Source organism: Harpia harpyja, chromosome Z (genome assembly GCF_026419915.1).
Source record: "Harpia harpyja isolate bHarHar1 chromosome Z, bHarHar1 primary haplotype, whole genome shotgun sequence".
Taxonomy (NCBI): domain Eukaryota; kingdom Metazoa; phylum Chordata; class Aves; order Accipitriformes; family Accipitridae; genus Harpia; species Harpia harpyja.
The window spans coordinates 102,249,258-102,276,964 of NC_068969.1; the positions used below are offsets into that span (position 1 = coordinate 102,249,258).

Genomic DNA, 27,707 nt, shown 5'->3' on the forward strand with positions numbered 1-27,707 from the left:
AAGAAGAACAAGCAAATGGAAGCGGTTTTCCCATCCAACAAAGCTTTCTGAGATCTAACCTTTGGGGGTTTTGATCTGTGCTAGGGCAAAAGTTAGGCTTTATGTTGTCCTTTGAGAAGAGAAAAGCTCCACACATGGTGGTTGTTATACTTGTGTTAGGGACATGTGCCTGGGGTGCAGAAAACCTTGTATTGCCTGATTTACAGCAAGGGCTTGAACTCGGCTTTCTCAGAAGTATCAATTCACTCCTTTTTCTCCGGTTGTTATCCTTTCCCATGGAAGCTGCTTTACTGTTTTTTCGTAATCAAGTATTTACTGGGCATGAAATGACTTTTAACATTAGAGGCTGAAGGATTTACCTTCAATGCAGCAGTCTTAGTCACGTGTGGGAGAAGGATTTAAACTGTCCACAATGCTTGCATGAATACTAAGGGATGCTGGTTTGGTGTTGGCCTTGCTTTGGATTAGAAATTTTCACCTGGTCTTGAAAAGCTTTTAATGATAAAACTTCTGTAGATACAAGTGTCTTGCGGAGGAAAGTTTGACTATTGATGCATTACTATTTTCCAGTGAAAGCAGGCATTAAGAAATTCCTGTCTGGGCCTGTGAATACATGGCACTCTGGTAAATTCCTGTGCTATGTCCCATTTCAGCAATTTTCCCTGAGAGTAGATCATATCTACATCAGCTCAGAATCAATGAGATGCATGTGCTTTCTAGATTCAGAAAATAATACTAATGATAGTGTTTTCTAATAAACACCCAAAGTGCAAACAGGGATTTGTTAGAAAAAAGAAGAGACACAAAGTCGTTTTGCTGACAGTTTTCCATGTGAGGCCACAGCCATACCGTTACTTTCAGAGAAGAACTGCACCTGGGCTGACCTCAGTGGGATCGTGCGCATACAGATGGCCACCCACATAAAGTCAGTTGAAGGCTCAGAGTCCCTAGCGCTCTAAACACCTCTGAACACCTCGTGAATGATCAGCACTGGGGCTTCAGCTAGGGAGAATATTTTGAACTGTACTGGGAGAAACGAAAGGAAACTGTACTGAATCTAGGAGAAAAGAATACCTGTAAGAAAATTCTCACGATTTATAATTTGGGTTATGGTTGTGTCTGCAGTACATATTGAGGTTCTGTTCTGTGATGGATTGCATAACCACACAGTGACATGGCTATTTGAGTTGAGAGAGACAGGAGGAATTAGAATTCAAGGTGCATTGTCAAAGTTAACACAACACTCTGTTGGCAGTGATTAACAATCAAGCACCACTCCCGAGGACAGTAAATGTCTTAACTGTCTTTGCAAAGCCCCTTAGGACCAGTCAGTTGTTGCTCTTACTTGATGTCAAGATGAAAGAGCAGCTTCCAAAGTTACAAAGAAGAGGGGATTTTTTTATCACAGGATGTCACAGCTGTTTACTGCAGAATCTGGACTTAAAAGGTCAATGTTGATTTTCTTTTTTTACCTCAGTGCTAGATTGGATAAAGTTATGCAACAGCTCAGTATTAAGGTGTAAGTGGATAAAAAGAATTTTAACTTGAGCCAAATCACCTGTTTCTAAGATAGATGAAACTAAAAGTAGGTGATGATATCAAACAACACTGTTCAGGGTGGGGTGAGGGTAGCTGCATGTAATGATGTCATGCCTCTGCACAGGTGAACTATAGCACACCATAAAACCCTGTAAAGCTCAAAAAAATGTCAAAATGGTAATTTCAGAATAGCATGACAATTATGTACAACATAATGCCTTGACTTTGCTATACATAGCTAAAATGTTGAATTTTAAGTGACACCAAAAATGTACTGAAGTGAGACTATTTGCGGGAATTTGAAGACCTTCAAGGCTTTTTACCTACAGTTTTACTAGATTTCATGATGTTGATGTCTATTATTATTGGTGCCTCAGACATTTGCCTGAAAACTGTGGAAGTTAAGTTCAAATTATGATTACACAGATCTGCCAAGAACTTAACTTTGCTGGATCTGCTTGAAAGCAACTACAAAATCTGGACGAGTAGTTGTATGTTGTTTTTAGTGGAAACAAATGTAAAAGCTCTTCAGCTTTCCTCATTCCTCTCCCTCCTTCTCCTAAAGTGAGAGAACCCAAATGATTCTTGTTTCAGCAGCATTGTACTGAAATATTTTACATCTCTAAGAAAAAGGAGAATCCATTTTTGAAGTTCTAGAACTGAAGAACAATGCTCAGCTGAAATATAGTCAAAGTTGTGCATTTATCATGAAAATCAGACTGCAGCATATGAAATCCCACACAATGTACATGGTTTGGTACAAGTGCAACGACATCACCTATGTGGGTCTGACCCCAAAGGAGTTGTCTCACTCATGGGATTGGTATAAGGTCAGTTTCAAAAAAGAAGTTTTAATTCCTTTCTAATTTCAGTATTATTTCTTTGGCCAACTTTCAATAGTTCAACCCGTAAGTTCCAACAGCCCAGTTGAATTAAATTTCCCTCACTCTTTTTGCTTACATCTTCATTCTCCAGCTATAATTACATGCACCATAATTATAGAATATGCATGTAAGACTAAATTTTTCAATAAGCAAAGAGTGGATACATGCTTTCAGTCTGCTTCAGTCAGAGAGAAAATTTTTCAGATTTTTTTAAGAGCCTCCACAGCAAAGAATATTAATGCTATGAAGGAAACCCTGCCACACTGAAGTTTTTGAAGCATTACCTTTAATTGGTCAAGGGTTCGCAATATAATTCTGCTAAAATATGTGGACAAAACTACAAATTAAACTGCTAATATGGCACTGAAAAAGATAAATCCCTGCAATTAAAAATGAATGTAACCATCCTGATAGAAATATGAATGAGACGAGTTATTTATCTGCCTAAGGAAATAGATAAATCTAATCTAAGTTATAGATAAAATGAGTCTTGAGGGAAACCAACATTTAGTATTTTCCTGGAGAAGATTGAGGGAAACCAACATTCAGTATTTTCCTGGAGAAGATTGTTCTGGGTACAACTTGCTGTTGTGCATTAGGAAGCAAAAGTACACAAAACCCACTGCAAATAAGTATTTAAACTCATTGCCCTTGATTATTTCCTTAGCTACAACAGTCTGCAATATCTTTCAAATAATATAATGTACACTTTTAATTAAAAAAGAATAAAATGTATCCATCAATAAACCGCCAGAGGACAGTCCTCATTTGAGAATTGTCATAGGTTCTGCAATTGGCACATTCATAGATTTTCCCCTAAATATCTCTGCATTTGTTTGTTAGGCCTTATGTGGCACACTTGCTCCCTTCAAGTTGATCTGATTCTAGTAAAATTAACAGTAAGATATGGGTTGTTTATATCATATTATGGAGGCATATAAATTTATTTTTCTAATGTATACACTTGTTATAGTCTGCATATGAATTCTAGAGTCACTCCTGTAGTTGACTATGCTAAATCCCCTTGAGTCATCTATAATCATTCCTGAGCAGAGACTTCAGAATCTAAGATGCAGAATTTAGGACTCAGAAGATAAACCATGTGAATGCACCTGTTAATTCTGTTGAGTAAGCCTAAATGATCACTTACTAGCAATTCCAAATACACATTGACATGCAGTTTGAATTGGTTTTAGGCCAATTCTGTTTTGAGTCAAAGTATATGCCTAACATATTCTCTCAATAGGTCTGGACTTCCGCAAAGGACTGAATGAAACACATGACGTGTTATGCTGTATTAGAAGCCAGTGTCCACCCTCCAGCAGGGTCAGTGCTGGGTGGGTTTAACACAATGTCTTTGGGATTACATCACATATGAAAGTAGTCTTTGTGAAGGAGTGTTGAGAACACTAGTTAGAAAGGAGAATTTATAAGGATGAAAAAAAAAGACAGCTATGACTTTATCATGGAAGGTGACGAAAAGGAAACTACTAGAAAGAAAACCAGTAAAACTGATGGAACTGAGTAATTCTCTCTGCTTAATTATGTTTCCTTGTTTTAGTTTTTGAAACATTATTTCTTACATCTAATTTGATTCACATGAAGAAAGACTTTTGATGAACCTTCATCATTTGGTTGCATTACATGTGTCACAGTACGCAAGTAGTTCTGCTGTACCAGAGCTGCAAGTATTCTGAAACCTGTCTGTATCCCAGAAAATAATGTGAATACAAATCATATTAATAATTTTAATTTACAACTCGATAAGAATGATATGAACTGGCTGAAAGTTTCCCATTCTTTAAGGTGATGCATATTTTGCTGAAAATGTACTTTGCTACTAATTGTAGCAATGAAGTGTATCCGGCACATCAAATTACTTTATAGACAGCTTTATGGTAAAGCTGGAAAAAAAAATTTTTTTTCCAGATATGCAAAAATATTGTGGTGATGAAATTCTGGACATGTTGCTGGTACTGTTTTGGAAAATGCATCTTGAACCCTAAAGGTCTCATGTTTAGCTAGCTCCAAAAAAAATGCTCTGTCGTCTGTTTACTCATAATTACAAGAATGTTTGGCATATATTTCCCATAAATTTGAAGTTTGATATGTACCGTGGTTTCCGTTTGAGCTTGGAAGTCTTAATTTCTCTGTACGGTTTAAATAATATTTCCTTAGTGGCTCACAGATGTAAAACCCGTGCAGCATGCATAATGTTTGAATTTGAGACAATGCGCACAACAATGGAACAAGTATTTCGAAGACCTATCTTGGTTCACAGTAAGAAATACTTTTAATGAATCTTCATCATTTGGTTGCATTGCATGGGTAACAACACACAAGTTAGTAAATTGACTAATTAAGTTAGCATCCAAATAGTTCATTATAGCAAACACACAGTCATTCCTGACAGCTTTGATCTTAATTATTAAATACTAAAGTAAATAAGCAATACTAATAGAGACAAACAAAACATTAAGCATTTCATAGTAAATATATTAGGAAGCTTTTGAAGCAGTATACTAACAATTAATTTTATCCTGAAAATTTCATTTTGTTAATGAACATATCTGAGGTCATTGGTTTCCACTTGAAACTGAACCCTCCTAAAATGTGTGCATTTGGAACAATGATGTTCCTTGTTAGCAGATCCTGAAGAGAAAATGTGCAAAACCCCACTATTTGAATGCAAGACTTTGTTGCATGAGAATTTTTTATGGAACTGATGTTTTTTATATCAGTGTTTATACTCCTATGATTAATTTTTAACTAGAATTGCATGCTATGCATGATGTAATTGTTTTTCAGATTGAACAATAGGTTTATGAAATGATTAACCCCTTCATCAGTTTGTTGGTTTGGGAAATAAATAGTCACATTTTAAGTAAATTTCTTCCAGTACATTCTCTTTTGCTTGCCTTTGCATCATTGTACAGATTTTTATTGCCTTCTCTTTCAAATATAAATTATTTACCAAAGATTTATTTTAAACTATTGCTATCTTACATGTCTTCCATCTGTGAATACTTCCAATTGCTGTTCTTTTTTCTTGCATATGAAATGATACCATGCAATATAAAATTAACTGGCTTAGGTTTATAAATATTTCTTATAAAAAAAAAGAAGTAATCATTAAGGCTTTTTATCAGACAATTAAAAGTTTCGCCTGTAGTTCAACTGGGAATTAATTTTGGGTTCCCCTTTAGATAAGGATAGGCTTCTGGGTATGATTACACATCTGTAGTTTAAATCACTTTCCTCATGCCAGTCAGCACTGCCCAGATGAAGCTTTCTGAGTATCTAACCTCATATTTAGTCACCATAAGGCTCAGTTCTGTAAGCTTTTACATACCGAATGACTTTGAATGAAAACTGTGGGGTTTCTTTTGGGAGTAAGGTTACGTGCATGCTTAATATTTTTCAGCTGTCAACCTTAAATGTAGATTTAGATGCTCACTTTCAGGTGTTGTTTATCCTTCATCTGTTTGTCTCTACATTCTCAAATAGAATGGGAAAAACCCTCTACCATGTATGTGGTCTGGGACTTAACATGTCACCTGTGTGTCATTTTGAGAAAATAGGGCATTGAATAGGTGTTAAGTGTTATGTGAAATGCCCTCGAGGTAGTCTGTGCATCTGCTCTGGAAACAAGATTTCCCAGTTGAGATCAATGAGAAGTTCTGCTTAAAAAAGGACAAATTCTCCCTCTGCTCTGGTCATGTTTTTCATGATGTATGAGCAATGATCAGCAAAGTACTCTTAAACTGGATGGGGACCTGTACTAGGTCTCCATTTTACCCTTTTCCCTTCCTCCAAAATTCCCCCTTTTTTTGGAGGTGATTTCCTTTGTACAAAGCTGAAAAGGCAGCTTTACCATCTAACTGGAAGCAGAATCAGGAGAGGTGAGGAGAATAAATGAAAATGAAGAAAAGATTGTATGCAGGCATTTCTTAAAGTGGGGTCTGGACTCAAGGAAGGCAAAAATCAAAAACTTTCTATGGTCTTTGTTTTCAAGGTGTGAGCAGTGTCTCAAATAATCTTTGTGTCTCTGTTACAGTATGTCTGACAACAGCATAATCAAAAGCACTGAGCTTCAGTAATGTTGTAAGTTTACGTGCTTTGTTTGAGCAGCTCCAAAGCAGCATAATTGTGAAACATGAAACCATGGCTTGTATCTAAATGAATATACAGGTTAGGGAAGCGAAGCAGAAAACAGCTCTCTGCACATGATGAATAAAGTAGGAAGTGGGTGATCAGCTGCTGCAGATGTTGTTGCAGGTTCTTAGCAAAACCTTTGTAAAACCCAGAAAGCTTCCCAGATCTTGCATGTAGAATGTTTTGCAGTAAAACTGAAAACCTATATTGCATTTGCAGAGTAGCTCAAAAGCATTTTGTTTTACAAAAGGATGCTTCCTTCAAAATGCAAAACTTTTGACCGTGTAACTGCTTGAAAAATCCTGATGATTTTTTTTATGGTCCTTTTTTATGAAAACTGAAGAAATCCATCAAGAAATTTAAAATTCCCGGCATTTTTTCCTGCAGAATGTTTGAAGTCTCCTTGCAGTAGCTGATTATTGTCAGGTTTTCTTTACATTAAAAAAAGCAGAAGGGGTCAACACCTTATCAGTAAATCACTCCATCAGGGGTCAAAGGGAATAAGGTCTTGCCAAAGGCCATACTCTAGGTGAAAGAAAGAGGGGGGTGGCCTGCTTTTTAGGATATGAAGTGAAGAAACAGTTTTTCCCCTGTATGTGCAAGAGACTGCCCTGTTATGGAAGGGATTTTTTTACATGTGTCTGTTGCTATGTATTTATGGTGAAGTAGGTGCAATGACAGTGAACTTGAAATGGAAAGTAGTGTGATATATACATTGCTCTTCGGTTCCAGTTTTGTTTAGTATGCAATCTTGGACTAGAAATTTCTGGGTCGAGGCAATGGATGGCTTAGATGCTACAGTCTGATACCTTAAACATATTTAAGAGTTAAGTCTTTGCAGTTAAGTCTGGACTGTGTAGAGACTGGAGCCCAGGCTAATGCATTTGCAAGTGAGTGTGTTGCTGATAAGATGCAATACAGCTGTTCTGAGTTAACTGGAATTTTTTAAGCACTCTTGACTTTGAGAGCAGGTATACATTATTGCTGCAGTCCAGTCAAAGTATGAGAAACACATCAATAGCTGAAGCCAGACCACCCTCTGCCAGGATGGGGTAGTTTCCTACTTCAAGGGAGATTATAAAAATCATTATTTATCATTGTTGTCAGTTAAAAGCTTTGTGCCAAGTAATCACATTCTATTCCAGTACAGGTTGAATTGATCATCAGGGTTTGTATCTTCAGCCAATGGATATTGAACTGCAGGTGTGAGTGCTAAAAATGTTTTTCCTTTGACTGCTTCTGTTCTGCTCCAGTTGATAATTAGATACTGTTCTTCATCTATGTGCCAGTCTCTCATCCAAGCAGTAAGATACCCTGGTATTTAGGGAGGGATAAATAGAGACATGTCATTTCAGCTTTGTCAGTACTGGAGCACATATCACCCTTGCACATGAGTACAATTTATTTTACAATTTTGAAAAGGGCTGGGGAGAACTGGCCCTAGCCAAAGTACTGGTTCCCATAACATTTCACTTCAGTTTGCCACGTATTTCTGGTATTAGCATCTCAGGACAGAGTAATACAGCATCTCAGGATAGCACTGAAGATTTTAGCAAGATAAGAATGGGTATCTTTTTCTCATCCTGCCCTGAAACTTGCTTTTGACTACATAGAGTACATGGGTTCCAGAAAGATGGACTTATTTGGGGTTTTTTACTAGTTTCTCTTTGAGTTCACACAGGAGAGGCATGGAAATTACAGAGTACTGTTATATGGACTTCTATTTCTCCTGAGGTTGTTGAACACAGAATATCTGGACATGAAAGGAAGATGGGATCTTCCTCTTAGATGTTATGTTAGCTACCAAAGAGGTATCAGTATTTCCCTTTCACAAGTTAGGAAAGGCAAGGGTCAAAGTCACAAGTTTTACATCAAGACAACTTCAGTGTCCTGAACTTCCTGATAAATAAACATTCTCAAAGAATGTAGGTGACCTTTTTGTTGCTTCATGTATGGAAGTTGTTTGAGAAGGTTCCCCAAGAACACAAGAGAAGTGTTTGCAGTGTTCTATGGACAGTTCTGCTCTAAGTGCTGAAGCTCTGGGCGTGATTAAAGAAGGTTAATACCACAAGCAGCAGTTTGTGTTTAATGGGATGTTTCATACTTTCTATGGACAGTTTCTATGGCAAGTTTCTCTTAGCTGCTATACAGCTGCACAGGTTTTGAGGAACTCATTCCTTCTCATATGTTCTTTCCTTTCTTTGTGAAGAGCTTCAATTTCTGCATCTGTTTCTTCAGTGCAGCACAGTGTGTGAAAAAGCTGGGAGTCCCAAGAAGAGAGAAGAGGCTATTTGGAAACTGAGATGTTAGTGGTCAAAGCTACCACACAGTGATGGTCCTTAACACTGTTTCCTGTGATGAGAGTGTTTTGGGTGCATGTGAAGCCAGGATGTAGTTTCAGTTTGATTTCTTGTTCTGAGTGTCCGAAGCTGACTTCAGTTCGACTACCCGCACATAGCCTTTCTGTGTCCTCAGAGTATGAAGTGTCTCAGAGACATAAAAAGATGGAACTGGATTCAAAGTGAAATGCTGCATTAAAATAGGAAATGAAACATTATGGAAACATTATGATAGCTTTGGCTCTGTGGGCCTGATTATAACAGGTTTTTCATACTGAGTGTCACATTCCTACCTAACTCATCCCCTTATTTTCAGTATTAGAATTAAAGAATTTTACACCCACATCAGTCTCAGTCATAAGTGTTGGTAATTACAGCTCTAAAGGCAGGGAAGAGTCAGTTCTAATTGTTAGAAAACAAAAAACAAACAAACAAAAAAGCAGTGATTCCATTAATATGGTGATCATTTAGTTATTGCTAGATTCCAGCAATGTACATAAATTAAAAGGGACAGGTTGTTCAGCCTTTATACTTAAAAATAAACACTTAATCTAAAATGCATGTGGTGTCCTTTCCTGGCTCAGTTTCATATTGCCTGGATTTGGCTCTCAAGAGACATCAGAAGAAAGAAGTATTATGCACAGAGACTTGGGCAGAATTTTTACCTTAGTCCTACAAACTAATCATAATGAAGTAACACTGTATGATTACATATTCAAGTGTCTGCACTTCCGAAACAGGAGGAGGGATGACAACTGGAGAAAGTACTGAAACCCCCTGGATGCAATCAGTAGAAATATGGCCAGATGAAGAATGACTCGTAATTTTCATCACTGCATGTGGCAGACAAGTGCATGCTGTGTAGAATTCCAGTGCCAGATTTTTCACAATGCTGGAAAAGTTGGAGAGATTACAGAAATAGCTACAAATTAATTGTTAGATGAGAAAAAAAAAAAAGGCCTTGAGATAAGATTTAAAAGGTTGGGTCTTTAAAGTTATCAAAAAGAAAACTGAGCTATTGGTTAAATTCAGTGGTATCAATACCTTATGGGTAGAAAAGAGTGGTTATAAAAAGGCTTTTGATCTAGTAAGCAAAGGTAGAAATAAAAGTAATAGAACCTGAAGCGTGGTGAACTTTGAAAACAATAAGATGCAGATTTTAACAGTGAGCAAACCTAACCAAACTCTGTAGTGGTACATTCTTCCTCTCATCTTCCAACAAGTGGGACATCTTTCTGGAAGACAAGTTTTAGCCAAAATGATATTTTAGTAGATCTCTAGCTGTTGGGCTCAATATAGGGGCAAGTATTTTAAATGTAGTGTCTTATAAAATATAGCACAACAAACAGAGGATGTCATCATTGAATTGGAAGAGACGTAAAGGAGTTGTTTGGTCCATCCTTATGTGTAGGGTAAGAACAGCTGTGCCATAAGTTTATCCTACTTCTTCAGCATGGACTTCAAGCCACGGAAATTCCACCTTCACTATTAGAAAGTGCCTCCTAACAAACCTTGCTGGCCTTTAAACACTTCTTGCCTTCTCCACCAGGGAAATGAAAGAAAAAAAAAAAAAATTATCCCTTTCTTCTTTGCCAGAGAATTAGGTATTCATTTTGTTCTCCCTCAGTCTTATCATATTTCCCTAAACAACCACAATTTGTTCAATATCTCCAGGAATTCATGTTTTCTAGACCTCTAATCATTCTCAGTCTTCTCCTTTGAGCTCTCTCCAGCTGGCACACATTAACCTTGCTGTAGCCTCCTCAATACTAAGGATTATTTCACTTAACTTTTGGGCTATACTTTTGAATAAAATGATAAAAAGGTATGTCAATAAAAAAATATGTGATACCATACAACTTTAATCTTGGCATATCTTAAATTGTAAGTGTCTGCTTTTGCCAGATGAATGTTCCTTAACAAAACAACAAAGAATTCACCTTTGTAATCAGCAGTGTTGGGACCATTAGTACTTTGCTATCTCAGTAATGGAGGAACTTAACAGGTTTCAAATGCACTGTTGTGATCACATATGTTGACAAGTTGCTCCAAGCAGCCATGACGTCAAATTTATCCAGAAATTTTTGAGTTCTTTGTTAGTAAGCAGAAAAACTGTCAAGCCTTGGTAATTTCACTTTGATTTCCATGTGACACAAGAGGTCATTCTAATAGTTATAGAATCGCCTTCTCTTGTCTATCCCAAGGACAGAATTTCAGACTCCCAAGCAGCTAAAGAAAGCGCTTTCAGTAGTTTTTGTAAGGTTCAGTCTTGTTATTAAGCATTACTAAATATTTGTTGTTGTTCTGTGTTTAAGCCACTTTTTTCCAACATGGTGAAAGTTTCTTTTTCTTGACAAGATTTTAATCTCCACTATACAGGTATAAATTTGAAGAAAATCTCAGGAGGACAAAGGGGTTCTTTTCGATTGTAATTGGTTTTAACTGAACTGTGAATTTGCTTCTTCCTTCTGCTCTCCTCCTCCTTACATTTTGTTGGACTTCCCTCCATACAGCTGGGGACAATTGTTTCTGCGTAGCTTTTAATCCACTTATGGTACTTGAAAAAAAATTTCTAGGTTTAAAATCATGGTATCCAATCACTGATTTTGTTTGGTTGGGTTTGGTTGTGGCTTGTACATGGAGCATTAATTCAGTGCAGCACACATGCACACCAGCCCACTCCTGTAATGATGGCTTCTATGCCCAGTGTACTGCATCATCTTGTTTTGAAGGCTGCACCTGTTTTTTGAGGGTGTAGCTTCTGTGCAGCTTTGCAGACTTCCACTTTTCTAGTATGGGCTTGCTAGAAAATTAAGTCCAGCCTTTTACAACTTACATTACAAATGTATTTGAAGATATACAGAGACCTGTACACCTTTTAATGCCAAAATATCTTTTCATCTCTCATCCCATCCCTTGAAACTCTGTCTCTGAGCAAGGAACAGTCCAGCAAGATTGCATCAGTGCTCATGTGAAACTCTGCAGCTGGGCTTTTCAGTCAAATTGTAGAATTAAATGATAATTTAGTTTCAAAGCACAACAGCTTATATACTGGGTGAACTGGTGGTTTTGTGTCTTGTTCATGTCTTGGCAAAGACATTTCAAGGCCTTCCACATGCAGCACATTCTTCTAGGCAGACCCTCTCTACTCTGGTAAGATAAGGTACCAAATATATCTAAGAAGCAGGTTCAACAAAATATATTTGCTCTGGGGTGTGTGCAGTGCTGATATTTTGTCCCAGTACTTCATGTAAACAGTGAGGTTCCTTCCTCAGCTGTTTGCTTGATAAATTCAGTCTGTTCTGCTTTTTTACAGGCCCTAAAAATGAAGGTTTGAAACAGACAGCACCTTCCTCAGCAGCACTCTCCCCACCTGTACCTCCGCCACATTCTGCTATGCAGTTGCCGCCTACGCCACCAGCCTCTCACCCATCTCTGCAGTCCCCAGCAGCTCCCAGCCTGCCTCCCAGAAACACCAAGCCCAGCTCTGAAACAATGTAAGTGAACACAAATCCCAGGGTCTTTATTTTCTCACCTTTTTCTGCCTGTTCCGTTGCTCATGCAGCAGCAGATTAAGGCTGCAGGTGTCCCACATTTCACATGGGAGTGAGGTCCCACACCACTTTCCTTGTCCTACCCTGTCCCTGGCCTGGTTGGAATTAGTCTTTATTAGCTTGAACCCCCCCATCTGTTCAGTTGTTTCCCTAAATTGTCTTATCTATAACAACTCGTTTTTCTGCCCTGTTGGTATGGGGAGGGGGGGAAGGAACAGACAGCCTGCTGGGTTTTTTTTACTCCTGAACGGTTCAAAGACTTCATACGCTGGCAGAAAATCAGTTGTATCAATAACTGCAGCTTTCCCCTGCATTTTTCTGGGGGAAGAGGGCCAGGAGAGTCAGGTCTGTCTGTCGATACCCCAGGAAGCAGCTTTGCAAGCCGGAGGTACTGAGCTCAGTGCCGGTTGTGAAACTGCACCAGGAGCCATGTCGCGGCCTGTTGTGATAACACTGAGAAGCATCTGTCGCATGTGGGGCTCTTTTCTCTACCCTTCTTCCACAAGCTGTGTACAAAAGGGGAACCTCCCAGCGACGAAGAGTTAAAAGCACTTCGGTCTCGTGTCAAAGCTGACCGGGAACAAGCTGAGCCTGAATGATGAGCCGCTCTCCAGCCGGCAGTTACTGCAAACAGCAGCGAACGGCAGACTGGGAGAATATACGAGGCATTAGAGAGGTTGTGTGTTAGCACGCATACTGTATTTTGGTGCGGAGAGTGTGACAACATCAGTCTAGCGCTGCTGCTGCTGGTGCCGGTGGTGGTGGTGCTGCTGCTGCTGTTGCTGCTGCTTTGGTGGTGCTGCTGGCGGTGGTGCTGCCTGGTGCCGGGGCCGCTGCCGCTGCCGTGCTCGGGGCCGCGGGACACGCCGGCCCAGCCCCGCCGGCGGCGGCCCCGGGGAGCTGCCATCACCGCCCCATCTAGTGGCCGGAGCGCCGGGAGCCGGCAGCCGCTCCGCGGCCCCTGCAGAAGCTCTCCTGGAGACCCTCCTTGCCAAATGCTGGAGCGCCGAGGGTGTCCTCTTTGCCTTGAGGGACCTGCGAAATCGACGTCCAGATTGCCCTTCTGCTCTCCCGCTCCTGCGTGCCCTCTGGACTCTTCCCTCTGCTGAAAATTTGTGCCTGGGTGCTGACGCACCTTTTCTTTCACCCCGTCTCAGTGCTTTCGCCATCAAGCCAGTTTTAAAACATCACATTCTGCTTTCAAGTCCTTTCTTTGATTACACTTCTTTGATGATGACTGTCAGCCCTAGTTTTCTTTCAACTGTTAGAAGGTATTATAAAGTTAAGGGTCCCTGATGTTATTACTAGTTATAGTCTCAATTTCTTGCTTCTCTTAGTTTGACGGCACTTTTAAATCTAACATCAGAGGCTGTTTACCTGGCCTAACCTTATACCACTGTTTCTCTTGTCTCTTGTTTAGACATTAAGCCCTACAAGTCGAGGAGCAAGTCTTCGAGCTATCTTTAATATTGAGCAAAAGTCTGGCATACTGCTTGTGCATTGTGTATGAAGGCTGCACCTGCAAAGATGGTTAAAAATCCCAACAGATTCTTTCCATTCAGTCAGCCCATCTGCCTATTATATTTTTCATACCACACTCATCTCCATGGTATCTGAGTGCCTTTGGCTCATTTTCTCCTTTTATACTTAGGATCAAGGTGTCCCCATGTGAAAAAATGAGTTGCAGTCACGAAGAACAATTTAGGGAATCTCATGGGTACTTAAGTAGCATATAGGGCTCAACAGACTGTCCAGCCATTGTACAAAATAGCTGAAAAAAGCACCAGAACAATGGTGAATAAAAATGGCGTCATAAAACCATCTTCATAGGTTTCACATGTCCACTTTTTCCTATTTACAGAAGTCCAGACAATGAAGAAAATTATGATGATGTTGAATTTGTTTCACAGGGTAAGATGCATACATTTTAATTAGTGGCAGCTATAAGAAGCTGTAAGCATATTGTATTTATAAGATAAGCAAAACCATATTGTATTCATGAATGACTTATGTAACTAATTATGCTGCTTCTGCAGTTTTATGGGTGAAGACGGTTGTCTCATAACAAAAACTGTTCTATAATCAATATGACAGACTCTCAGGACCTGCTTTAAATATCTCCCCTCTCTTCCCGCTTTTTTTGGTTACAAATATGCTGGGACTATAAACTACCAGATTTTCAAATCTGAACCAAAATGAATGCTTCTCTTTCAGAGTTGAAGTTGTGTGCACTGGTGAAGCAGGCATTGTTTTATACTTGATAAAAAAAAATAAAATTGTTGACTGTGCTTCTAGTGTCGCTTTGTGGTCTGCCTTCAATAAGAGGCAGTGAGTCGCTGTGTTGTACCAGGAGCAGCCAGAGAAGCAGATTGTGACGCAAAGAATTTCAATCTGCCTTCTGATCTCTCCTCGGGAGGAGCTGGTCTGTGCCAGGCACAGTATGTAACTTTTAGTGTGCTAGCCATCCCTGTCATACAGCAATGTGGGCTGTAGAGGTGAAACTGAGCCCAAGCTCCTTTCTTATCTAGCTATCTGCAGAGTAAGGAGGAAGCAGGAGATTCACAGAGTTTCTTCTCCTACAGCCCAGGGTAGAAGCTGGCTTAGCAAAAGAGCCTTTGGCCTCTTTATTCAGCTGTTGGGCTGGTGCAAGCAAGTCCTTTGAGGTCTGTTTGGATTTATTAGGTTTTTAACAATTACTTTCTTATATAAACAGGCATTTTTGTAAACAAATAGCATAGGTAATTCATCAATGTCATAAAGAATCTTTAAAACAAATCTTCCACTTTTAATAATACGCAGTGAAATATGCTATTTTGTAGATATTTCTAGTTTACAGTGTACTACAAAAGTAACCTGGAAAAACTCTGATGTTTGCTTTCATACCCTCATTAAAAGCCAGGAGCCCGCACATATTTCTAGTTCTTATCACTGGTATTATTAGCAGTTTGTAAATAGTTAATGCTAGAATGAATTGTTTTCTGTACAGCAAAAAGTAAATACCCTGTTTTTATTTTTTGTCATACAGGTCATGGAAATACAGAGGGGGTAAGTGTTATCCTCCATGATAAACCTATCCTCCTCAGCACGAACTTACAAATTTAGTAAAATCCCTTCAATGCCTTAGAAAATTAATTGCAGAATGAATCCAGTATATTGACAGTAAATTGTAGAAGCACTTACTTATTGTGAAGGACAGAACTAAAACCGGGTAGGCAGAACAAACTGGAACTAATTATCAAAGCTGGCTAGACAACAAAAATTGATTTAAAAAAAAGCAAACCCACCCTTTCTATTTCCACTGACATTTCATTCTACTGAAATTTTCCAGAAACAAAGGCCCTGTTCTATTCTAGTAATAAACCACTTGTTTCAGTTAAGCACAGGTTTGTATCTGTGTCTTAAAGCACCTGGCTGTATTAGGACTAAAACAGTCTCTGGGACCCTAACCTGAGTCCCATTTAGATCCCTAGCTTTCCAGTTTATCTACTGCTAAACCTGGCACCTTCATCATGGCAGTGCAATCATCAACACACATAAAGGCTTTCCAGGACTAACATTGCGATTAAAACATCCACTTTGGACTAAGAAATGTGCTAGTGTGATAGTAACAATCCAGAACTTTATAGTTGTGGTATCATAAAAACAAAGTCAGAAAAAAAGAATAGTGGGTTTGAATAATGTAGTAACTTGATGTGGGAAGATTAAATTAATTTATATTTACATTTTGCTGTAAATGTTTTTATATAGTATGTATGAAGCTCACATAGCAGGTCCAGCTTCTTCATGTCTTTCCAAATGTATCTAGGCCATTGAAAACTGAATTTTTCTTACAGGGCCAAGAAAGTGATGGAGAAACATATGAAGACATAAATGACATCAGGTAGTAATTTTATACTCTATAACCTGTTGTATCTTTATTACTAAAAGCTTGCTAACAAAGATACTTCTTCTGCCACAAGAGTGTGATTCCACTGCAGTCCCTGTCAGGCATTATTGTGTTCATTCATTTCACCCAGAGAAAGTCAGGTTGTTCACAGGTTCTTTCCTACTTAGATCTGCTATGCCCTGGGCTGGAAAAACTCCTGCAATAAAATTATGTGGTTACTGTGATTGAGATAACAGAAGTCTGATTTCTGATCTAAGGAACATGTCTGAATCACTGTTTGGAATTACAGCCTAGGAGGAAAAATAAGCTCAGCCCCTAGGTACTATGGTCCCAGATAGATCTTTCATTGTGGTTATTTTTCTTGCTTTCTAGATAAATGTAGTTAGAACTCCTATGAGAGGCTGGATTTGCAGTTCTCATGGTCTGAGTCCCCTAGCATAGCTACAGAGCCAGAATTTGAGCTCTACTCATTCTTCTGCCATTTAGCCTTTTACTTTAAGGAGTCTTTTGCCCTGCTATGTCTAAATGTATGGAATTCACTGTATGACAATAGCCAAAGAAAAGCTCTAATTCCCTTGGAATATGCAACAGTCTAAACTTCCTACACAAAAATACCTTGTTTCAGATGTGGAATGACTTTCAGCAAAAATTTATTGTTGAATTCACTTTGAAAACAGATAATTTTAAAACTATATAACCAAAACAAGGGCTCCTCATTCAGTCTTTTTTTTAATATGATTTGAGCATATAAAATTAATTACTTTAGCAAAAGTACCAAAAAAGGAAGAGGAGGGAGCCTTACTCAGTCAGTTCCATAAGGTTTGTAAAGCACAGCTCGTCCAGCTGAACTGTTGACAGCAAGTGGCAGAGCTGTAGCTATCATCCTAATTACATCCCAGGGCCCAGATCTCAATACCATCCAGTACATGAGGCACAGCAGGCAAAGTATCCTGGTGTGATAGGCACATTTATGATGCAGTGCCAAAGACTGACTGTCATTTGTGTTGACTGCTGGAATAGGTTACAATTCGGTTTAAAACCGCAGTCCAGTGGTAGCTCAGGCTTCAGTTCAGGCTGCATCAACCACTGGTGCCCTGGGTAAATATTTAACAGCCGCAGCCAGTGCCACAACACCTAGACTGCTACTAGTTTCCGAGCTTGCTTGCCGAAATTAGCTCAGAGATGTTTGGACATGCCCATGTAGAGCCAATCTCTTACCTTCAGACAATGTTTTCTGGCATACTGTCCTCTTGAGGACAGCTACTTTAAATTATATATGTAATATAAAAGAAAGGGCTGCTTACTCTATCTGTTGCAGCCACACTAGGGTTTAGAATCTGTGGCTTTGATTTCACTGGCAGAAGTCTTCTTCCATCACATGTAGTTCTTTGTTAACCTTGAGTAAGAAAGCTCTAGTGAGATCTGTGTCACTGCTACATTCAGTCCTGGCAATGCACTTTCAGATCACCAAGGGGAAAAGAGAAGAAGCGAGACAAGGAAGAAAAGAGAAGAATGGACCAAGAGAAGAAAGAACAAAAGGAAAAAGAAAAGAAAGAGCAGGAAATAAGGAAGAGGTTCAAAGTAAGCTTTTTGCTTTGTAATCTGGCCAAAGACATGTAAGAAGCTTTATTTAGCATTGTTGAGTTCAAAACACATTTTTCAGCTGGCTACAAAACTATTTGTTATGGTAAGTAGATCAAGCACCTGGATAAATTCTGAACAAAGGTTTAAACTACCCTTTTATGTTTGGCATATGCTTGACTTCAGACTCTGTACTGAGGGCAAAGACATTTTTTCAGTGCTTACATAGTTTTCGTTAAATTCCTTTCTCACATTCTTTCTATGTGAAAAATCCTTGAAAACATTTCCTTTCACTTTTCTATTTAAAAAGCACTTACATTACTAGAATAGCATCAGAAGACCTTAATAAAACTGGGAATTGGATCCCATATATTTAGTGGGTTTTGCTTCACTGGAGTCAAATAGAACAGTATCCAGCCCTTAAGAGATTTCGACATCATATTGCAAGAGATTGCCCTTGCCTTGGTCTAAAGGGTCCTAAAGGGACTTCCAGCCTAAATGGGGAGGAAGGGAATAGGGCACGTGTAGGGGAGCTACAGTCACTGTCAAAGTCTAGGGGCTAAATAATGAGACAGTTCTTTCTTTTTATATCATTTTTATATAGCTGGTGATCAGCATGCTACCACAGTTTACAAATCTGCCAGTCATTTTTCGTTAACTAATGCCTGTTCACAATGCTCCGCTGTGCTTCCTTCAGTGTCATTGAACATAATGGGAAGCTTTGTTTTTCTTCCTATTATGCTCTGTATACGGTAAAGCCATGGTGATTCTCTCACATCTTGTTCTGCTGTGGAGAGACTAACATGAGTTGAGGAGCAAATATTAAAGGAAAATACTAATAGTTAATAATAGTGGGCATTTGTCGGGCCCCAAGTCTGTTTTTCAGACTACTCCTGTGAAGTGTAGGCATTAGTCCACAGAGTGCTTTCAGACTGCAGACTGCTCTCTTGCGGCCATTAAAGTATGTTATTATTCTTAAATGCAAACAAATATATTTTAGTGCACATTTTCTTTCCCATTTCTTCACCACATATACAGGATAGATATTCCTGAGCTAGTCTGTAATTGTCAACAGCCACATGCCTCTGCAAGATCACATATATCTTAAAGGCACAGATACTAAAATCCAAAGTGGTTTCTTCATAACATATACTAAAGAACTCCCAAAGAGAATCCAGAATTCCAGTGAACAGTGTGATCATCTCTTGTGAGTACTTTGGCATCATTTATAGAGTAGAAATGCAAACACAGAACATTATGTGGTAGACTTATTTATGTTAATGAACATTTACTCATCTGTTTTGTATCAAAAACAGTGTGGCCAGCAGGAGCAGGGAAGTGATCATCCCCCTGTACTCAGCAGTGGTGAGGCCGCACGTCAAATACCATGTTCAGTTTGGGGTCTTTCGCTACAAGAAAGACATTGAGGTGCTGGAGCGTGTCCAGAGAAGGGCAACAGAGCTGGTGAAGGGCCTGGAGCACAGGTCTTATGAGAAACAGCTGAGGGAGCTGGGGCTGTTTAGTCTGGAGAAAAGGAGGCTGAGGGGAGACCTTATCGCTCTCTACAACTACCTGAAAGGAGGTTGTAGTGAGGTGGCTACCAGTCTCTTCTATCAAGTAACTAGTAATAGGATGAGAGGAAATGGCCTCAAATTGCACCAGGGGAGGTTTAGATTGGATATGATGAAAAATTTCTTCACTGAAAGGGTTATCAAGCATTGGACCAGGCTGCCCAGGGAAGTGGTCGTCACTGTCCCTGGAGGTATTCAAAAGACGTGTAGATGTGGCACTTAGGGACATGGTTTAGAGGTGGACTTGGCAGTGCTAGGTTAATGGTTGGACCTGATGATCTTAACGGTCTTTTCCAACCTAAACGATTCTATTATTCTATCATTCTATGATTCTATGAGTAGTTCAGCTGGAACTACATGGAGGTACCCACAGGAATTAAATACGTGTTTGTTTTGTGAAACTGTGAAAGGCTCCATAGGTTAGCCTGTTGGTTTTAGTCTTTGTATTTCTGTGATTTTGCCAGTCACTTCTTCAGCTGCTCTACTGCTATGCTGTTGCCCTCTCTTTTCATTCCTGGTTATTAATTTAAACTGGGTAGTTGGGAACAGGAGTGATGCCTTTCTGTTTATTTGCCTAGGCTATTTTAAATGTCAATGAAACAAATAATCATCATTAAAGTTATTTTCCATTTTGTCTGAATGTATGGGAAAGAACTTCCATCTGTGATTTCTTTTGTTGCTTCTTCTCTGCAGTTAACAGGACCCATCCAAGTCCTTCATCACGCACGAGCTTGTGTTGACCACAAGGGAGGGAAGAATGAGCTGACTGTCAAACAAGGGGAGGAGATTGAAATCATTCGCCTGACAGACAACCCAGAAGGAAAGTGGCTGGGCAGGATAAAAGGATGTTGTGAGTTCTGTTTCTTCACTATGCTCCTGAATGTTTTCACTGTATGACAGCAAATATGTTCACTACACCAAGCAGTTGCCTTACCAAGGCTGAGTCACTGGCCATCAAAGTAAATAATTACCACAACTCACCCTCGTGTCCTTAGCTGGCATGCAAGGCTTAGTTCATAGTAGGAAGTTATTGTACAACATAATGTAACATCTACAGGCACTAGAATAAGTTAGGAACAACATGTTGGGATCTTCATGGGCCTATTGAGAGGTAATTCCATGTCAGCCTTCAAATAACATCAGAACTTGGCTCTGCGCAAGTAACAAGGATCACATTTTTTCATGTTTTTGTATTAAAAATAACATGGGTGTTCTTAAAAGAGAAGCAGAGAATATAAGGTCCTGATTTAAGTGTTTGCCTTGTTCCTATTCCTATGGAAAGTTTCTAACTGATCTCTAGATTTTATGTTGTCTGAAATCCAAGATGTTTCTCTAATTGTATAAATATAATCAGTGGATCTATGAGTATGATAAGGGGTTGATGATCTGGCTCCTGGCTTATAGCAAAGACCTTAAAAGACTGATCTACAAAATCAATGGAAACTATTAAAAGCACTTGCTTGATTTTTCAGGAGACTAAAATGGCAGTAAGTTCACTAAGAGAGTTCACACATGTAGAACTGGACAATACCAGCTAAGCACTTTGTAGTGCTGGATGTAAAAAGACATTAAGGAACTGTAACATGTCTCATATGAAGAGAGGCTAAGAAAGCTGGGGCTGTTCAGCCTGGTGAATGGAAGGCTTGGGGGGATGGATCTTATAATTGTTCATAAATATCTAATGAGAGGGTGTAAAGAAGATGGAGCCAGGCTCTTTCCAGTAGTGCCCAGTGACAGTGCAAGAGGCAACAGGCACAGACTGAAACATATGAAGTTCTGTCTGAACATCAGGAAACACTTACTTACTGTGAGGGTGACCAAGCAAGGGAACAGGTTGCCCAAAGAGGTTGTGGAGTCTCCAGCCATGGAGATCTTCAAAACCTGATGGGACACAGTCCTGAGCAACATGCTCTATCAGATCCTGCTTGGGCAGGGGAATTGGCCAAGATGATCTCAAGAGATAGGTTCCAATATCAGCTTTTCTGTGATACTTTGAAGTTTTGTACACAGGAAAACAAATCTTGGTGAAGGCTGGGAGAAGGGTATTTTCTTGAGTATGTGCAGTCAATTAATTAATTTACCTTTAATTAATTTACTTTTCATAAACCAGTTCTTGCCTCAGCAAAACTGCAAGCTGTACAAGTCTTCTCACTGAGAAGTATCAATGGTACAGCCCAGTTTGTTTCACCAGTGCTTCAGCCTTCAGTGTTCATAGGCCAGTAATGGTCTGTGAAGAAGACCAAACAACAGAGGAAAATCAGTTCTTATCACTTAAATAAAAGAAAAAAATCAATGTGTTACAGATTTGAGGGGAAGCACACTAAAAACTGTGTTCACTCAGAAGCAGTGGAGCGGGGGATTTTCCATTTTCAAGAAATGCATGAGCATTTTTCACCTTTGAGAAAATCCATTCCTGCTTTCTTCTGTACAGGGAGTACGCCTGTCTAAAATTCCCCTCAGCAGAGAGACAGAGTTCCCAATCTCAGGCCAACTGCTCTGCTGCAGGTTTCTTCTGAGCCATTGCACCCAAGGATATAACCAGATCTTTTTAGCAAAGATCTAGGGACAAGAGGATAGCAATGCAGCTGCAGCATGTCTACCAACCTGAAGCAAAATCAATGCCAATAGAGCGTCTCTACCTCCTAATGACCTGTCAGAATTTTTAGCTTGTGGACTGCCCTGAAATATGCCATGAGACTGCAGTGGTCCCAAGGTTAGCTGAGAAAGGGAGCTTGCCCCATGATTCCTGAAGTCTGCACAGAAAATTCTTCTGCTGTAGCTGAGAAGCAAATAAAGGTGAAGTTAACACCAGCTGAGGAGGGCTTGGGGGGCGATCTGAGACAGATCTGAGATTTGTATTTGTGTAGACAGAGACTCAAGCTAAGGCTGCTTGGAATGAGACATTTCTTTGAAAGTTTTCAAAGATCATAAAAACCAATTCAATCACTGATTCTGAACCTTCTGTTAAACTCACCTCATTACCATGAGCTTTAAAACTATCTCTGCCTAATTATATGGTTTCATTCATTTAGATGGATACATTAAAACAACCATGGTGGAGATTGATTATGATTCTTTAAGAAGAAAGCAACAACCACCTACCAGAGCTGCTGTGACACATCCAGAGAGTGACCAAGAAGTGTATGATGATGTTGGAGAGCAGGACAGTATTAGCAGGTACGTATAAGGAATGCATGAAAAGGAGCCAGTGATTCACCCCAGTCAGCCTAGACAGGGGAAGTTTTACAAAAACAAAGCAGACTCTTGTCACAATAGAACAGCCATTTGTATCAGAAACATGTAACTGAGCTATTCAAACTGGAGTAGTCAGAGGAAGAAGAATTGATTCTGGAATCCAGCATCTATAAGCACTCATACTCAGGAGGAATCCATACTATTGGAAGAGAACCTGCAGCATTACAGTCCAAAAGAGAACAAAATGCACACCATGCAGGATTACAAATCACCTGCAGGAAGTTTATTTCTCTTCCCTCACTCTCTTTTCTTGTTCTGTCTTTTGAAGTCACATACTGCCTTTTCTAATATGCAAGAACAAAAGACTCTAAAAGCAATGGAAAGACTCACTGCAGTGGGGAACTGACCACCCTTATTGCTCTTGAGTATTACTACGAGTCTAACTATGAGCCTTACTACCTCTTTCCTTTTGAAGAGAAGGGACTTCTGGAAGCATGACTAGGATGGCCCTTCAGAAGAGCATGTGGCTAATGTGTATAATCCTGAAAATAAGCCCTCTGAAATCCCATGAGATGGATATGAGCTATACTTTTCTGACTTCATCAGAAGCTTCTCCTCTATGGCACAGTCTCACATTTATTTGCAATGCAGTGCTACACTGCAGACTCTCTACTTCAATGTCCTGTATTTTTCACATCAGATAGATCTGCAGCTAAAGTGCTGTCTTCAGCAGTGTACCAAACTTGCTGGAAGGGAAATATCCCGGTGATCTTGTGACGAGAGTCAAGGCTATCATGTGACCCAACATGATGGTGGTACCTCTGTTACCTGACCTCACATAAAAGTCTGCTTCTGTCATGTGGTACAACAAACCAGTGCTCATTCTCCATTACATGTCCTGATGTGCAGAAACACATACCCCAGCATGCAGATAAGAGATCTGCATATGGGTATAGAGGATTTCAATATGTAGGACAACCATCTTGAAACATTCAGCCATTACACCTGCTTTTACTGCTTCCCAGCACCTTAACTTAGAGGCCTGGCTGGAATAAAGGGAGTGCAGCTGGCTGCAGTGGATCCTCAGCTGCTAGAACATCCCCATGAGCTCCAGAAACAGTGCTTGGAAAGATCTACCTTCAGGCTGGCGTTCTTTAAGCAACCAATATAGTTTCGTATCTGATATATTTCCAGGTTGCTCAGTATCAGTTTTGCTCCCTGCACATTGGTCTCATATCTCGTAACCTAGCCAGAAGATTTGCTTTAGTAGTTCTAGGTTTTAGCTAATCTGAGCATTAGGTACTTCATTGCAGGAGTATCTTTGGCCAATCCTTTTCAGTATGGCAAGCATTACAATTAACCACCTCAATGCAAGGAATTTAGAAAATTTATTGAATTCAAAAGCAAACAAGAATACTTACCCGGTTGCATACTAAAATAACAGTGTAAGAAACTTGGAAGGATGAATGAATGGCTCAGATTTGTTAAATCCTTTAAGCTGTATTTTGACATTTTTATCTTCTCTAGTGATTAATAGCATTCTGTTCAGTTCATGACCATGAATTGTTGGAAGGTCTGACATACATCAACATGTTTTGAAACCACTGTAAGAATGCCATAGTAAAAAAAAGCCTCTTGACCAAATAGTATTATCTCATTATTGGTAGTATTGTTAATATTCCAAAATTAATAAGTGACTAGGGCTGTTGTGTTTCAGGATTTCTTGGCACAAGAGTTTAACAAATATCTTATTTTGATGTGTAAATTTAAGTAAGGCTCTGATCTGGAAATAATCTCAGCTACTGTGAACCTATCAGGTTTTTTTCAGTTATTGTTAGAACACTGGGCTACTATGGAATCCTTGAAATGTTAGAAACATGCAGTTAGAGTTTTAAAGCATCACCCAATGAAAGCTAGTTGAGCAATAAATTCATTGGTTTACCATTCCATCTCAAGAAAATCTCCTCATAAGGGATGAATCTAAAGGGTGTGGAGGCACTCTGTAGTGTTCAGTCAGATTATATTTTTATTCCAATCAAGTTTGACTACATTACCTCCTGAGATCCCTTCCAACATGAATTATCCTATGATCCTAAGTCATATTTTGTACTTTAGTTTAAAGTTATCAACAGGAATATTAAATATATTCTCAATATATTAAAACATTACTCTAGATATCAATTTGCATTTCCTTGAAAATTACACTTTATTGGAAATTGCTGACAGTTGCTAACAATTACTAAAAATTAAGACTGAATGTTCTGCTCATATGAAAATGTGCACCTACATGGGCATGAAATATCTGCATTGATTTATGCAAACAGAGAATTTGCTTCACAGCTTTACTTGCAAAATACTGTCCTTTTTTTTTTTTAACGTTAACTAAAGATGGTATTGATAATGTTCGCTCTTATTCCCCTTTGAATCACTGTGAATGGTATCTTAAAATCCTCTTTTCTGAATTGTTATGAATTCTTTCCAAGGAAAAAAAAAAACAGAGTATTTTTTTCTGCTTTACCTGAATCTCTCCTCATCTAAGTGCTAGTTCATGTATGAATTAGATGACACATTTTCTTTAGCATTAGTGAGAATGAACTAGTATTTGACTGTAAGAAATTGGCATGAGTGTGGTAAAAACAGAGAAAAAAAGAACTGGCACATTTAGGTTTTGCCCATATAGAACACACAAGCACGTACCTGAGCTTTCAGTGCAGAATTTGTAGTGCTCAGCTGGCAATGCAGATGAGTGCCAAAGCCAAAAAGTTTAGAATTAATAACTACAAAAGTGATGGGTGATCATGGTGTTTTCTTTTTCCAAATGATGACTGTTTTTCTCTAAAATGTCTCATTTGCTTTTCCAGTCAGAGTGGTGGTCGCAGTGGAGCTGGAAGTAAGTTCTACATATACTTTGGGGGGGCAATTGTTTTTGTGTACTTCTTCCCTTCAAATCCAGACCTCTGCAGCTTCCAGATAATGCAGTAATTATCCATAAGCATGCTAGATGTTAGCTAACAGACAACAAATAAGGAAGTATAGTGGCCAAATTAACTTTCTTTCCACCTATGGGAACTTGGGTGAGACAGAAGTTTTGTCTTCAGATACTGTGAATCAGAAGCATGCCAGAAGATGACAAAACTTTAATTTTTTTGCGTGTGAAGGTAAATCTTCCCACAAAACAGCACAGATATAATTGGCAAAATATTAACATGACCAATAGGTTTTGTTCAGGATAAATCCAGTTCTGAAATAGCCAGTAATACTACCAATTAAAGCTGCATTTTGCTGACAGAGCTAAGGAGAACTTCAGTTTCAGCGATACTCTGGAGTCCTAACCAGTATCACTGCAGCAGTTTCACACTGTCAAGAACACACATTCAAACCCATTTTCGCCTTTGGCAGCACATATATTTATGTAGCATTCTCTGTTGATGACAAGAGCACAGCTCATCTTCTCAGCTTAGAGTTTAGATACTAGTCATGGCAGAAGCATTCCCTGGCAGTGCTGAATGAAGCTGCTGCCAGCTAAGTACAGATTTCAGTGATTACTCTGACCAGTGGCTAGAATTGGACATGGAAACTGAGCTAACCCTGCACTGAAGGAGGTGGGGCTCAAAGGTCAGAACTGAGACCAAAATGGGGAGCTTAAATTGCGCTTGCCTCTGGCTTCTGTGGATGAACACAAGACATCACTTGCTGAGAATGTTGGTCTGCCATCTCCAAACATCACTCCAGTTGCACACAAAAATTTAAGTCATCAGTCATCATAATGACTGGGCCAAAATCAGTGATTTAGAATTTCATCAAATACAGTGTCAATGCATTTGTTTTCAGTATTCATGTTCTTGTGATTGGCAGTGCTACATTTAAATGCTGTGGATGGCATTCCCAACTGGAATAAGTCTAAATCACTGTTTTAATAAATGGGCCATGCTCGTTTACAGAAAGATTCCATTTGCAAGGATATTGCACAAACTGCACACACATCTGACAGACTTAAGAGGCCAGTAATGAATACCCTCTTCAGAAGCATTAAATGTAAATGCATTAATTCACTGTTTGATCTGTTAAAGAGATGTTCCCACCTCCTCCTTCTGATCAAGAAATTTATGATGGGATTGATGATGAAGATGCTGTAACTAGGTATGTTTTTATATAATTTAAATAGTTTGCTTCTTTAACAGAGTGTTGTCATTTCAGTTTTTAGTATTTTTGAATTAGGCATAATAATTAGCAAGTATTAGGATGATCAGCAAGTGGGTATACCTCAGGTTGGACTTGTGAAGCTAAAAAAAAGGGGATTCTTTGTTTTTTTGGAGAAGTTTTGTTCTGTAATTAATTTTGGTATGTCAGCAAAAGCAGCTGCAATCATGAAAATCCCCAAATCCCCAACTAGACAGAATAGCTCTGAAATGAAAACAACAAACTGAAATGCTAGCTTGCTAAGTAACAACATGGAAACAGTAAGCTACTAGATTAATATCTATACCTACAAATATGTCTCAATATCTACAAATGACCTAACAAACATATTTCTAGTTTAGCATTTTAGTGTTTAGCATTTAGGTAAGTGTACTCACCTTGTGGTATATACATTGCTGGCATTAATGAGAATTATGTGCATCAATGGAGAATTTAAACTGGACCTTTTAAAAAGAATGTTACACTTTACATTGTGATAATTGCATGCATACTCCAAAGGTCTGTATCACAGGATGAAGATAAGAATGATATCTGGTCCTGGGGAATCTTGAAGAGGCTAAAGGTCAAAGATGGCAAAAAGAAAAGTGTACGAGAAAAAACAACCAAAGTCAATGGGGCAGAAGATAATGGAGATTTGTTGTAAGAGTCTGCCAGGAAATCACAGTACACATTAACTAATTCTAATAAAGCATTGATCACATGCTACTAACATGTTCTCACAGCAGCCTAATGAATCATGCATCAAATTGCAGCTCAGGATGATACTTTTCTGCAAAAACACTGACCTCCTTTCTTTTCACCTG

At 39.0% G+C, this 27,707-nt stretch overlaps 1 protein-coding gene across 4 annotated transcripts in view; it reads left to right on the plus strand.

Moving 5' to 3' along the window:
* The window catches only part of FYB1 (FYN binding protein 1), a 66,886-nt gene that overhangs the window by 29,946 nt on the left and 9,233 nt on the right, over positions 1 to 27,707 (plus strand). For 3 of the 4 annotated variants that reach the window (XR_008233396.1, XM_052776269.1, XM_052776270.1), the window contains exons 3-12: positions 12,234 to 12,414; positions 14,333 to 14,382; positions 15,497 to 15,516; positions 16,305 to 16,351; positions 17,821 to 17,938; positions 20,203 to 20,359; positions 22,542 to 22,686; positions 25,566 to 25,594; positions 26,775 to 26,844; positions 27,403 to 27,543. Coding sequence is in view for 3 of the 4 variants with exons in the window: in XM_052776269.1 (XP_052632229.1) it covers positions 12,234 to 12,414; positions 14,333 to 14,382; positions 15,497 to 15,516; positions 16,305 to 16,351; positions 17,821 to 17,938; positions 20,203 to 20,359; positions 22,542 to 22,686; positions 25,566 to 25,594; positions 26,775 to 26,844; positions 27,403 to 27,543 (958 nt within the window). In the remaining variant the exon portion in view is untranslated. The remainder of the gene's footprint in view (positions 1 to 12,233; positions 12,415 to 14,332; positions 14,383 to 15,496; positions 15,517 to 16,304; positions 16,352 to 17,820; positions 17,939 to 20,202; positions 20,360 to 22,541; positions 22,687 to 25,565; positions 25,595 to 26,774; positions 26,845 to 27,402; positions 27,544 to 27,707) is intronic. The other variant, XM_052776271.1, reaches the window with a different exon arrangement.